The following is a 14,197-nucleotide window of genomic DNA, read 5'->3' as shown; positions in this document are numbered from 1 at the left end:
CCATTCCTCAAAGAGCATCTCTAAATAAAAGGATGATGAACGTTACAACAGGCGGTGTGAACAGGAATGAAAAGCTCCTCTCAACAACAGTCGCTGTTGAGAGCTTTTAAAACAAAAGAAGGAATCCCACAGCAGCGTTGACACAGCCTGGCATGCAGCCCAACCCGCAGAGGACAAAGTCTTCCAGATGCTTTTCCCAACCTTCTCCTACAACAGTAAGAACACACTGCTGCCTTCCCCACCATTGCCAGCCCAACACCCCAGCTGAGTGTGCCCTACTGCCTCCATAGAGCGGCTCTTCAGCCACCACGAGGGTGACCTCCTGACACCACTGCACTGAGCAGTGCCAACTGGTGGCGATGCTGCGAGAGCTCTATGAGATCATAGCATCACGGAGTGGCGTGGGTTGGAAGGCAGCTTTAAGATCACCTAGTTCTAACCCCCTGCTCTAGGCAGGGACACCTCCCACTAGGCCAGGTTGCTCAAAGCCCCATCCAGCCTGGACGAGAGTGGATGAGATAAACAGAGAAACAAGACCTTCAAAGGCAAAGACAGGCAGCCGATGCCAGTCACACTGTCGGCTGGAGCGAAGCGTCCCGTTCTGCTTTTTAATAGTCCCTGGCAAACAGATCTGATGTCATTATTTCACAGGGTGATGAACTGAAAAACTAACTCAGTATAATTAATGGCAGACTTCTAATGAAAACCAGTTTATGCCAGGCAGCCTTCTGAAAAACAATCAACCCGACTCCCTGCCACCATGGAGCACACACGGACTGTAGTAAGAAACAGCTAGCAGAAGTAAAAATGCTGTAACTGAAGAGTTCTCTGAATGAAATAAGGCAAGAGAGAGCTACTAGAATCAGGACAACCGCAGCCCTGTTTCTACAACTCCACCACCACTTCAGCAATTAAACAGCACACAAACATCGCCAGAGCTGTATGCGGCAAATACAACGCCCTGGCACACAGAGTCACGCAGGTTTCTTGCTTACTGAAGTCCACTGAAACAATTTGTACTGAGAAATTAGCACAACGGGAAGAAGAAATGAAGGCTGGCACACTGACAGAATATTACGTATAAGTAGAATATAAGAATATAAGTAGAAATTCACAAGCTTTACGTACTGAACAATTGAATATTGAGCCCTACATTTCCTGGATAACTAAGGGCAAGTTGTTCAATGGCTCTATGCCTAACACACATCAGACCATAGAATAAGTTACCACCAGTCCCTTTTCAGCGTGCCTTGAAGATAAGATAAACATTAGCATTTGGGGAAGCATTCAGACCATGGCCTCATGCTACCCCTTATCTCTACCGGCAAGCTCTGAGCCAAAGGAGCTCACAGCCCAAACTGTGCAGGCAGATCAAAACCCAAAAGCATGACACATTTATTGCTCTTCTATGTTTAATTAAAAACAAAACAATGAACAAGCAAACAAACAAACAAAAAAACCAGTCTGTGATGTAAATGAAAATAGCTGTCATGACAGTTAAAAAAATAACCAGAACCGAGTAGCTTTGCTGATATCAAGCACTGTGAGTTGACTGGGAGGCATGAATTTTGATATAGCTACCTATACACAGGCAGCTTCTACTTCCCTGCAGGGATGGGGCACCCACAGCATCTCCACAATCTGTGCCAGCGCCTCACCGCCCTCTGAGTGAAACATTTCTTCCTAACATCAAAACTAGAACTCCCTTCTTTTAGTTTAAAGCCATTCCCATCTCTATCAGACCATGCAAAAGTTGGTCCCGCTCCTGCCTATAAGCTCCCTTAAACCACTCAACTGATATGGAAAAATGTAAGTTGGCTTTTATATAAAGGGTGTTTATACTATTATATTCACTAATCACACTTCTAAAACTTAGCTAGGTCCTTGAGGGTGAGATATTAGAGGTAATGTAAGTTAAAAGAAAACAAACTGAATTTTGTACTTCTTTCCTTGGATGGGTGCAGGAGCCAGGGGGTGGATGCTATAATAGATGAGTAATGCCAGGGAGACAACAGGCTGAGCTGTGCATGTAGCTGACAACAAAGTGGGACAGCGTATGGTAACCAAGGGCTCTGTTTCACCTGGACTGCAGGAGAAGGAGTGTAGTTGAAGGTAGTGCCTTTTGGTTACAATCTAGGCAGAATCTACTGGGCAGCTGGATACCATAACAGCTTCTAGCTAAACAAGCAAGGGACTGACAGGCACTGAATAGCTTCTTTTCTAGCCATGTAGGGAATAAGTGGCAGAAACTCTTAAGTGCTGTTTGGGGATTCAGGGTGAGAGCTGTTTTTTACCCCTTATCCAGTAAATCTTACTCCCTTTAGCATGCTCTGCTTTTCTCGTCCATGCAGTTGGGCGACAGGAGTGAAATGTTTTGCTATTGGCTCCAGGTAGGACAAGACAAGAGGCAGCAACTGGCTGGTTACCATGAGCTCTGCTTTTGGAAAGGAGGAGAGGACAAACGCAGGTGCTGGCAAAAGCATAGGAAAAACTCATCATAGCATTAAAAACAAAACCAAAGCTAAAAACCCCAAACAACCAACAGAATAAATTCTCTATTTCAAGGACCCAGCCAAATTTTAAGCTTGCTAGGAACTAAGACTGGTATAACCACACTTTATTATTGACCAGTTCTCCAATGAAGAATAAAAAGAAAGCCTTAGAGAGCTGTGCCATAGTGAATAAAAGCTGACTTACCTTTTCCCCATAGGCTGAGTACTCATTCCTACCCTGGTCAGTGATGGCACTGATATCACCTACTAAGAGCATGGTGAAGCTCATCTTTGTAGAGCAGGGAATCAACAAGTGTAGACCAAGCTATAATGTGAAATTGCAAAAGGAAAGAGAAAAAAAGTATATAAAACTTAATTTAAGATCTTGCCAATTACGTTTACAGGGCAGTTGGCAGCTCGTAACTCAAACTGAGACACTTTAGGAGAGCCTCATCTGTAGTGGAGGATCATTACTGATTTCACAGAGGCCACGTATGTGATTCAGTTCTGATTTTAAGGCTCCAAAGAACCACTTGAATCATCTGATGTGATTTGTATAAAACAACCTTAAAGGTGTCCTGACATTGGTTTGGGAATCTGTCAGCATTCTTGGTATGTTATTCTCATAGCTAATTTCTTTGACTCTTAATACAATCTGCCTTACTTGTGATGTGACTTAGTTTAAACTTCAGCTTCCAATCAGAGCTTATCGTGCTGGTTTGTTCCGATTAGAGATACCTGCTAACAGCAGTCCTTCACCAACAACACCTGTACTTCCAGCTCACTACCAAAGCACTTTATAACAAAAGTAAATTGTCAAATGCATTTCCTGCAGACACATGAAGAAAAGTACACTGAAAATAACCACTACAATCAGCCCTAAGCTAAAAAGTGTTCACCAAGCCATTGTTTTCCCTGCTGCAAAGCTCTGTACGCTCAAAACACTTTCTTTCCACACCAGCCAAGCACTGCACACCACAGCTACATGGCTAAGTTTGCAAATCCTACTTTTTCTGGAGAGCAGTGAGACTTAATTCTTCAGCAAGTATGCATGCATTATCTGCCTAAAGGAGAACGTTTAGAAGTGATGCTAGACACTACAGTATTGGTGAGCTAAGCACAGGAGCTCAAGTGGGAAAGGCCTAAAAACAGATAAGGCTAAAGCACAATAGACAGATGATGATATGAAAAATAAAAGGCAAAAAGAGAACATAGATGTTTTCATAATATTTGGTTGTGCTCAGAGGACACTGCCTGGTCCAGTGATCTGCGTTTCCCTCACACTGGAATCATCACGTATGTTGTCCCAGCTGAAAAACAACGACATCAGATCAAAAGGACAGACAGGTGAAAAAAAGCAGCAAGTTAAGAACGGAAAACCTGGGAGAGAATTCAAGGTCAGTGACACAACAGCATGCTCCGTGCTGCATTGGAGGAGCCCTCTGGAAATTGACCAACGGGATGTCTCAGACCCAGAGACCATTACTGTTAAAAGGAAGCTGAAGTCTTTTCCGCAAAATTCTCAGGAGCTCTTTACCAGCAACACTAAACACAGTGTTTGTAGTAGACACTATAATCTGTATTAAACTTGACAACTGCTTTCTCATGGCTCAGTAATGCTACCTGTAATGTCTGTAATTCTGGAGAGAGAAAGCCATCAATCACATAACCAGTGTAAGAACATGAACATGGCCCACAGCTGCATCAAACAATTGCTACAAAGGCACAGAGTTGTTTTTATTTCGCATTAAAAAGCTGCTTAGCTAAGAGAAAAATCAAACAGAATGTGAGACAAAGGAAAAGGTGGAGCGAAAAAACACACCAGTGAAAGCCCCAAAAACACTTGAGACAGACATCAGATTCGTGCCATGCCTGACCATTCAAAACTCAATTTGCAAACACTCTTAGTTGCTTCCTCCCCTTTTTTGAACCTTGCGTGACAACAGACAGCAGATGCTGTGTGTCTCCTCTCTCCAGCAAGCAGTGAGAATATACTTATCTCAGAAAGAGCGACTCAAAAGAACAGAGATAAATGAGGCAATGTGCTCAGCCCAAAGTGGCACCCAGTTTTCCCAACATTCATCACAAAAGCAACGAGCCTGCACAACAATAATATGGTTGACAGAAAAACCCCATGAAGAAGATTTGCTACAGTACTCTAAAGGTCTCCAGCTGACGTAAACTGGAGCCACGGTATTTCTTCCTCTGGCATGGATCATTCTCCTTTAAGCATGGACCGATAGTCCAAGGCTACAAGTCAAGTCTTCCATTGGTACAAATATGACAGCAGACCTCGTGTAAGGCAATCTGAGTGCTGCATGACCCAAAGTCCTTCACCACACAGCCATAACTGCACCGTTTCCAGTCTCAGCTTGCTTCACAGTCTGCTACAGTAGTTGTACTAATGGGGCTATGTGGAAATCCTCAACGCCTTCTTTACATCTGCCTTTAATAGGCAGGTCAGTTATCCTCAGGGCACTTTATGCCCTGATCTGAAAGTCTGGGCTGGAACGCAGAATACACTCCTGGTGATTCAGGTGGAGACAGTTAAAGAGCTCCTCCTCCACCTGGACTGCCACAAGTCCACAGGACTGGACAGGTTCCACCCTCAGGTGCTGAGGGAGTTGGCGGGATTGATTGCCGAGGTGCTCTCCACCATCTGAGCTCCTGGTTATCTGGAGAGGTCCCAGAGGACTGGAGGCTTGCTGATGTGACTCCCATCTACAAGAAGGGCCATAAAAAGGATCCGGGGAACTACAGGCCTATCGGACTGACCTTGGTACCCAGGAAAGTTATGGAGCAAATGATGTAGTCTACCTAGACTTCAGCAAAGCCTTTGACATGGTCTCTCACAGTATTCTCCTGGGGAAACTGGCTGCCCGTGGCCTGGACAGGTATACCCTCCTTTGGGTAAGGAACTGGCTAGAGGGCTGTGCCCAAAGGGTAGTGGTTAATGCCGTTAAGTCCAGCTGGCGACGCATTACAATTGGTGTCCCCCAGGCGTTGGTACTGGGGCCCATCTTGTTTAATATCTTTATTGATGACCTAGATGAGAGAACTGAGTGTACCTTCGGTAAGTTTGCAGATGACACCAAGCTGGGAGGTGGTGTCAATCTGCCTGAGGGTAAGGAGGCCCTTCAAAGGGATCTACATAAGATCACTGGGTTGAGGTGAATGGGATGAGGTTCAACAAGCCAAGTGCTGGGTCCTGCACTTTGGCCACAATAACCCCATACAGCACTACAGGTTTGGGGCTGAGTGGCTGGATGACTGTGAGAAAGAAAGGGACCTGGGGGTGTTGGTTGATGCTTGGCTGAACATGAGACAGTAGTGTGCCCAGGTGGCCAAGAAGGCCAATGACATCCTGGCCTGCATTAGAAATAGTGTGGCCAGCAGGAGCAAAGAGGTAATTATCCCCCTGTACTCAGCACTGGTGAGGCCAGACCTCAAGTACTGTATTCAGTTTTGGGGTTCCTCACTACAAGAAAGACATCGAGGCCCTGGAACGTGTCCAGAGAAGGGCAATGAAACTGGTGATGAGTCTGGAGCACAAGTCTTATGAGGAGTGGCTCAGGGAGCTGGGATTGTTTAATCTGGAGGAGGCTCAGGGGAGATCTCATTTCGCTCTACGGCTTCCTGAAGGGAGGCTTTGATCAGGAGGGGCCTGGCCTCTTCTCCCAGGCAACAAACAGGACCCGAGGAAATGGCCACAAACTGTACCAGAAGAGGTTTAGATTAGACATAAGAAGGAACTTTTTCTCTCAGAGGGTGGTCAGGCACTGGAATGGCTGCCCAGGGAGATGATGGAATTGCCATCCCTGGCAGTGTTCAAGAGGCATCTGGATGAGGAGCTACAAGATATGGTTTAGTGGCTTGTGGTAGCAATGGTAATGGGAGGATGGTTGGACTAGATGATCTTGTAGGTCCTTTCCAACCTTGTGATTCTATGGTGGCTCTGCACAAACCAGCTGCGGTACTACATGTGTTTTTTTGTTATAAAAGACTCCATGGATCCTAATAATGAAAAAGGATATGCAAAAAGATTCTGAAAGCACTGATATTTATCAGAGTTCAGCATGTCAAGTAATTAGGGACAGAGCCACTGCTTGTTATGCACATGAAATAATACCATGTAGTCAAAATGGGATGAAGACACTCATGAATTCACTCTATACTTATCACAGCAAAAAATCTTAACATAAGACAAGCAGCTAATTTTATTAAACATGCTTAAACCATATTAGTAAGTGACTGTTATAATAAGTTGTAATAGTGATCTAGAGCTAAATTAAAGAAAAGTTGTCAGGGCTAATATATAAGTCACTTAGGTACATACTAATCTACAACCCCATGGCGGACAATAACAACTAAGTGGTCCATGATCCTCAAGACATCTTTTCAGACACATCAATACATGGTGTAAAAACAGCATTATTCTGCATGGATTTAGCAGTGACATTTAAACCTTCTCAGTGAAGGACATTAAAAGAGCTTAAAAAATAAAAAATGGGAGGCTGGAACATGAAGATCCATGGAGTCATTTCCAACCCAAGTCATTCTATGATTCTATGAATGAGTTTCTTAATATGCATTTAATATAAGACATCTGTTACAGCCATTTACACTCAAAATAAAATTAGCAACTTCTTTTTCAGCAAGTAAATAGCCTTCTTTTAAAATACCAACTTACATAAGGCACCTAAAGGCGATCTGCAAAGACAGCCTTTCCTCCCCCTTCTCAATTGTCAGAATACAGCCAACCAGTTACTATACAGTCAACCACCGGACTTCAACTGAAAACAAACAAAAAAATCACATTGCTAAGAGCAAGAGATTTCACTTACCTTTCTCTCCATCTGAAATAAGATCTCGTTCTCCCTTTTGAACAACTGTCAAATTCCCCAAGGCTTGGCTGAGTCTTAAAACACATCCATGATGATCACTACTGTCTACGGGGTCTCTAAGCTATAACACAAGAATTCCACACACAGTACGTATTTTATTACTAGAACAAAACAGTTTAACACAGGCTACTTCAGCATGTGTAGGGCAAAGAAAAAGTATCATCATCAGTCTTTCCAGGTATTTTTATTCTATATCCACTGCAGCACCAGAAGTAGCTAAGAAAGGGTCTTCTGTAAAGGAGAGCTAGTTTAAGAATATGCACTGCTGAGGCAATTATGCCCTAGAACGAAAACCCAGACAATGCTTATCTTGCATATAAGAAGCAGCACATAATGTTTAGCGCAGTAATAGGGTGTTTATTTTTAAAGACTACGAGACTAAACTTGTGTGTAATTAAGTATCAAAAAAAGGAAATAGCTCACCATGGCCTCGTATAGTCTGCTAAACTCCATATAGTTTGGAGTAAGAATAGCTCGCTGGTACCCTTGAATAAGAGAAGGCTGCTGGGAAATAAGCCACAGTCCATCCTGCAAGAAACAGCAAGAAAATCATTTTCTGAATAGATTCTTAAATGTCAAGCCACTGAATCAATCAAAAATATACTTACAGCATCAATAATGATAGGAATTCCTTTCAGTTTTGATTTTTCTATAATAGCCTGCAAAGAAAAAAAAATGCAGATAACTTTAAGATGCTTGCAGATTCAAAACTAATAACATCCGAAATAAATCCTGCATTTTCTTCCTGTCTGAAAGGTAGGTGCTATGCTGTAAGTTTGGTCATACATTTTTCACAGTAAAATAAATTCTATTATGTTCTTCAAAGTAAAAGAAGACATTTTCATATCCATTGGTAATTTTACAGCGGCATCATTCCCTCCCTAGTTCAAGCAGTGATAAGACAGCTCGTACATACAACTGACTCAGTGGTATTGACAAGCGAAGAAGAAAACGAAGCCTAACTCACTCCTCTGATATAGGAGACTTGCGATGCCAACTAAAGCACATCTAGGAAATGTACATCTCCAAGTAACAAAAAAGAAAAATCCAAATGAGTAACATCAATTAATTGATGCTGGGTGCTGAATATTCCTCTGTTCTTGCAGTCAAAATAAACACAGCCCACAACACTTCGTGTAAATTACTGATGTTAGAATACACATATCCTCATTTACTCCTACACAATTCTAATTTTTCCAGTTGCAGTAGCAATGTTTCTCTCCTGTTTTTAAATAGATGACCAGAATATAAGCAGTGTGCTTCAACCCAACATTACTTTGTTTGGGCGCTGTTTTCATGTTGTAAGCTGAAACATGACCCACTGCAACAAGCCTGAGGGCTTCTCTCGGTACACAGCTGCAGCTACATTAGGAGCCACTACAGAATATAAGCCTCTTCATTACACGTACACACTTGCACAGGTCTCAGCTTGGGCTGCGTTTCACAGACTACCAGTTGTAATCCCCCCCTGGCATTCCAGGGGAATGCCACAGGTCCTCTTTTATATTCATCTATTATATAACTCTGAATAGCAAATTTCATACAACTCATACCATTCAGCTACTACAAAAGTATTCAAATTTACAAATAAATATATTCACAGCAGCTGTGTGAGGATGGAATCTTAGAACACAGCTAGTTGTGGCATACTGAACACTAGGCAGCCTCTCTTTGAAAGATTTTAAGAAATTCATGAGATAACAGAACCATAGAATGGCCTGGGTTGAAAAGGACCACCACAATCAACTGGTTTCAACCCCTTGCTATGTGCAGGGTCACCCACCACCAGACCAGGCTGCCCAGAGCCACATCCAGCTTGGCCTTAAATGCTTCCAGGGATGGGGCATCCACAACCTCCTTGGGCAACCTGTTCCAGTGCGTCACCACTCTCTGTGTGAAAAACCTTCTCATAATATCTAACCTAAACCTCCTGTCTCAGTTTAAAACCATTTCCCCTTGTCCTATCACTAACCACCCTTGTAAACAGCAGTGCTTATATGCTCCCTTCAAGTACTGGAAGGCCACAATGAGGTCTCCCCAGAGCCTTCTTTTCTCTAAGCTAAAAAAGCCCAGTTCCCTTAGCTTTTCTTCATAGGAAATGTGTTCCAGCCCTCTGGTCATCTTAGTGGCTCACCTCTGAACTTGTTCTAAGAGCTCTGCATCTTTCTTTTACTGGGCACCCCAGGCCTGGAGGCAGTACTCCAGATGGGGCCTCACAAGAGCTGAGTAGAGGGGAACAATCACCTCCCCTTCCTCACTGGCCACTTCTCTTTTAACACAGCCCAGAACACTGTTGGCCTTCTGGCCTGCAAGTGCACACTGCTGGATCACGTCCAACTTCTCATCCACCAGGACCCACAAGTCCTTCTCTGCAGGGCTGCTCTCAAGGAGATCTTCCCCCAGTTTGTACAAATACCTGGGACTTCCCTGGCCCAAGTACAGCACCCTGTACTTGGTCTTGTTGAACCTCATTAGGTTCTCAGGGCCCACTTCTCCAGCCTGTACAGGTCCCTCTGGATGGCTTCCCTTCCCTCCAATGTATCAACCACACCACCCAGCTTGGTGTCATCTGCAAACTTGATAAGGCAGAAGTTGACGCAACAGAGGGAAGGGATACTATCCAGAGGGACTTGGACAGGCTTGAGAGGTGGGTCCATGCCAACCTTATGAAGTTCAACAAGGCCAAGTGCAAGGTCCTGAACCTGGGTTGGGGAAATCACAAGCACAGATACAGGCTGTGTGGAGAATGGCTTGAGAGCAGCCCAGAGAAGGATATGAAGGTGTCAACTGATGAAAGATTCGATATGAGCCAGCAATGTCATGAGTCACGAGTGGTGTTTCCCAGGGGTCGGTGCTGAAGTCTGTCCTCTTCGATATCTTTACTGATGACCTGGATGAGAGCATTGAGTGCACCTTCAGTAACATTATTTTCATTAATCCAGTGAATTAACTTTGCCAAAGTGTTTTCTGTTTCTGAAACAACTAAGGTTTGGTTGTTGCTGTTACTGTCTGCCCCCCTGACTACTAGCTAGGATTTCTCTTTACACACACACACACACACACACACACACACACACAATAACAGGTTAAATCAATGAATTCTGAAGGCCTACTGTTCACCTCAAGAATTTATGCTTAAGGGAAAAGAAAGGTGGAATTTACAAGCACAGAGGGATATGTACAGGTAAATAGCTTCTGGAAGGCTAGGTCACTGGCACACCCCAGAGAAATAAGACATTTCTTCCTAGTAACATTTTGAACTCCCACTTCTCTAACACACTCTCCACAATTTAAGTGAGGCATTTGACCTCTGCTCTGAAGAAAAATTCCATCTTGTTAAGTAAAATATACTGGCCAAACAACTTCCATTGTGTACTGAGTCTCTGAGGTATCCATTTCTAATCTAACACTGAAGCGATCTTTGTTTTCTCCTTCTTCCTTTATAAAACAATCAAGGGATACAAAGTCCATTCCCTTATTTAGAAAGCTTTTTCTTTTTTTTAATTCCAAAAACAAAAATCCAAACGCAATTATTTTCCTTTCTTCCTGTTCCATAAATCCAGACAGAATTTGCTTGTTCACAGACACAGAATCTCACAGAGGAAGTTGCGGGGAGAAAAGGGATAACGTGGTAACCATAAAACAAAGAGATAAGAGAGCCCTCATAACATAACCACCTCTTGAAGGGCACAACACACAAACTGGGGAAGCTCCGCTTTTTATAGATTGTGGACAGGATTTATCTCACCTGCTGCCATTTAAAAATCAAAAGGCTCAGTACAAGAATGCATCTGGCTTAGGCACTGCATTTAGGGAGGCATGGATCACCAGTAGATGTACCTGTCCCTCCTCAGTTCTCATAGAGGGAGCAGAGAAAACTTACTGCTGTACTTTCAGACATCAAGAATTAGGTGAGATAAACCCTCCTTCCCCTTTTAAACGCTCCATTACTGCAAATACAGCATACAAGAGTTATTTTAATAAGAGGTGCTTACAGCAACTACGGCTACATTCTCTATGGGGATTAATTTATTTCTGGAAGAACAAAAATGAATTTTCATCTGAAAATGCATCTCCATGTTCAGCATGGGCCTTCCTGTGTTACAGTATTTAGAAGAAACTTCACTGTGATTGTATAATAAATACTGCTCAGGATAACTTCACTTTCACACCAAAATCTGTTTCATATTGTCTAGTAGGACACCTTCTAAGAGCAAGAACCAGCTGCTCACTTCTGTCCCAAGCAATAATCACTTCCATGGGACTTAGAATATTGCTAATTAAAACAACTAAGAAATTTTGCTAATAAAACACTTAAATTCCAAAGTTAAAGTAGGTTTGCACACAATTAAACACCAACACATACAGTGTTGAAACTAAATATTGCCTCTTGAAATGACCTGAGATTCATACACCTCCTGAAGGTGCTATAAGGGACAGCCTCCCACACAGTTATCATTTGTTAGTGGCCAGAAATACCTGACATTGAGGAATGCCCAAAATAGTGTCCTTTGGTGAGTACAATTTTTAGTGGAGGTCCTAAAAGAAAGAGGAACCAGAGAGGATGAAATTAACCTGAATGTACTCCCATCCTACTCTTGAAACACACGATTCCCTGATAAATCTTTCTTCCATGACTGGCCATCTGGGACTTGTATGCCAGCAACCTACTCAGTAAGAACTGAGAAACAAGCTGTGTCACAGTAGGAGCCAGTGCTCTATCAGGATAATGGTAACCCTTTACTGTAATTGGGGAAATTTACAGAGTAAGGGCAAAGAAATTCCATGGTTATTCTCTGAAATGCAACATATTCGTTTTAGTAGAAACCTCTGTTCTCTGTTCCAGCTTTCAAATGGCAATTATAAAAAAGACTGCCAAAGCCAAATTCCAATCCTTTGTTGAAAAATAAAACAAAACCCACTGAAACAGGACAAATGGAAATGGTTTTAAGCTGAAAGATGGGAGATTTAGACTAGATATTAGGAAGAGATTCTTTACTGTGAGAGTGGTGAGATACTGGAACAGGTTGCCCAGAGAGGCTGTGGATGCCCCCAGCCTGGAGGTGTTCAACGCCACGTTGGAAGGGGGTTTGAGCAGCCTGATCTAGAGGGAGGTGTCCATGCCTAGAGCAGGGAGTTGGAACTAGGTGACCTTAAAGATCCCTTCCAACCCAAACCATTCCATGATTCTATAAAAACTAGAGCCGCAAATACATGAAACCAAAATCATCCATGCTGGAAAGGACCCAATGAGGAAGAAGCTTGGAGAAACAAATGGGCAGGATGCTACTGAAAGAAGGTAAAATACTGCAAAAACCCACCCCTCTAAATGGTTTATCCAGCCTACAGCCTGTGACCTTGCCTTGAAACATGATGGTCACCAATGCCTCAGTAACAGACATGCAGGACTCTTGCACAGATTCACCATTCTAACTAGGAGGGGGATGGAGAGAACATTTCAGGAAGGAGTAAATCACTGTGGAGCTCCCAGGTACAACTGGAGGATCAGTCAACCAAGGAAGGCTTCACAGAGCATAAAGCATGAATCCTATGGTGCAAGGAGCAGACACCAGGCAGTGTGTTCCAAGGGAACATCCACGGCTTCTTACAATCAGTCAGGACTCATCCCATTGAGTCCATGGATCAGCAATAGCACAAGTATCCTACTTACTCTGCCTGTGTTTAACAGTATACAACCTGGCCTTCCACAGCACCTCAGGAAAGACCTTACTGGCTTAAGTGTACTTTTCAGCTTTTTCTATTAGATGAGCACAGGCAGAAAAAATACCTGCAGTGATATTTGAAACATTAGTAGTAACAAACTTGTGGATTTCCTGATGAACTGGTTTAGCCACATAATAACCTTGGCATTCAGCATTTGAAAGGGAAAAATAAGGAAAGGGGAGCCAATGGTTTCAATAAAAGATTGCCGCTTAATGAAACAAACGGAAAACCACTGTACCAGCATATGAAGCAGCAACATTTATCTCACAATAGTAATTAATTCTCTCTAAAAGATACATCACACTCTCATTGTTTTACCTTGCAAAGGAAAGATACTGTGGGCAAGGTTTCCTTTACTGACACCAGCAATAAGCAGTGCATTTCCTAGGTCCCTTTAAAAGATCCATGTCCCGGACCACTCTTGGCAAAATTCCTTAACCTGTGTGTTTGAAGACAGTTCAAAACTCAGCATGCCATAATACTGGATAGCACTGACCACAAAGTCATCCCAACACCTCAGTAAGCGGTATACTCTTGCTATAATCTCCATAAAAAGAGCATTCTACTGCAATCTGAAAATGCCAAGTTTGCAACTAAATTGGGCTACTGAGAAGGTGAGGTCTTTTAAATAATAGTTTGCATGTCTACAACGTGACAATAATCAGACTTCTATGAATAATGTCTTCACTTGTCCAAATAGTCAGATTCCCTCGGCTTCCAGGCACTATGTGCCTTGTGACCAAGTCTACGTTCATGTACCTAAAACTCCAGTCAGCTGAGGCCTGCAAAGCTCATCAGCATTACAGAATTATTTGAGTTGGAAGGGACCTTTAAAACTCATCTAATCCAACTCCCCTGCAATGAACAGGGACATCCAGACACCTACAGCTCAATCAGGTTGCTCAGAGCCCTGTCTGGCCTGATGTTGAATGTCTCCAAGGATGAGGCATCCACATTTCTGGGCAACCTGTTCCAGTGCTTCACCACCCTAATTGTAATAAACCTTTTTTTCATATTCAGTTTAAACATCCTCTATTTTAGTTGCAAACCATTTTCTCTTGTCCTGTCACAACAGAC

General features: G+C 43.0%; 1 protein-coding gene across 6 annotated transcripts in view; it reads right to left on the bottom strand.

The window, feature by feature from the left end:
- Positions 1 to 14,197, bottom strand: part of NAXD (NAD(P)HX dehydratase) — a 49,458-nt gene that overhangs the window by 4,107 nt on the left and 31,154 nt on the right. For 5 of the 6 annotated variants that reach the window (XR_011905036.1, XM_072346884.1, XM_072346874.1 and 2 more), the window contains 3 exons: positions 8,005 to 8,055; positions 7,820 to 7,924; positions 7,337 to 7,457 (listed from right to left, as the gene is read on the bottom strand). Coding sequence is in view for 5 of the 6 variants with exons in the window: in XM_072346884.1 (XP_072202985.1) it covers positions 7,337 to 7,457; positions 7,820 to 7,924; positions 8,005 to 8,055 (277 nt within the window). In the remaining variant the exon portion in view is untranslated. Of the gene's footprint in view, positions 1 to 2,706; positions 2,818 to 7,336; positions 7,458 to 7,819; positions 7,925 to 8,004; positions 8,056 to 14,197 lie in introns of those variants that run through there. The other variant, XM_072346861.1, reaches the window with a different exon arrangement.

The sequence above is a fragment of the Excalfactoria chinensis genome, chromosome 1 (assembly GCF_039878825.1).
Source record: "Excalfactoria chinensis isolate bCotChi1 chromosome 1, bCotChi1.hap2, whole genome shotgun sequence".
Taxonomy (NCBI): Eukaryota; Metazoa; Chordata; class Aves; order Galliformes; family Phasianidae; genus Excalfactoria; species Excalfactoria chinensis.
The sequence above is the reverse complement of the archived record's forward strand: the minus strand, read 5'-3'. Positions and strand labels throughout refer to the sequence as shown.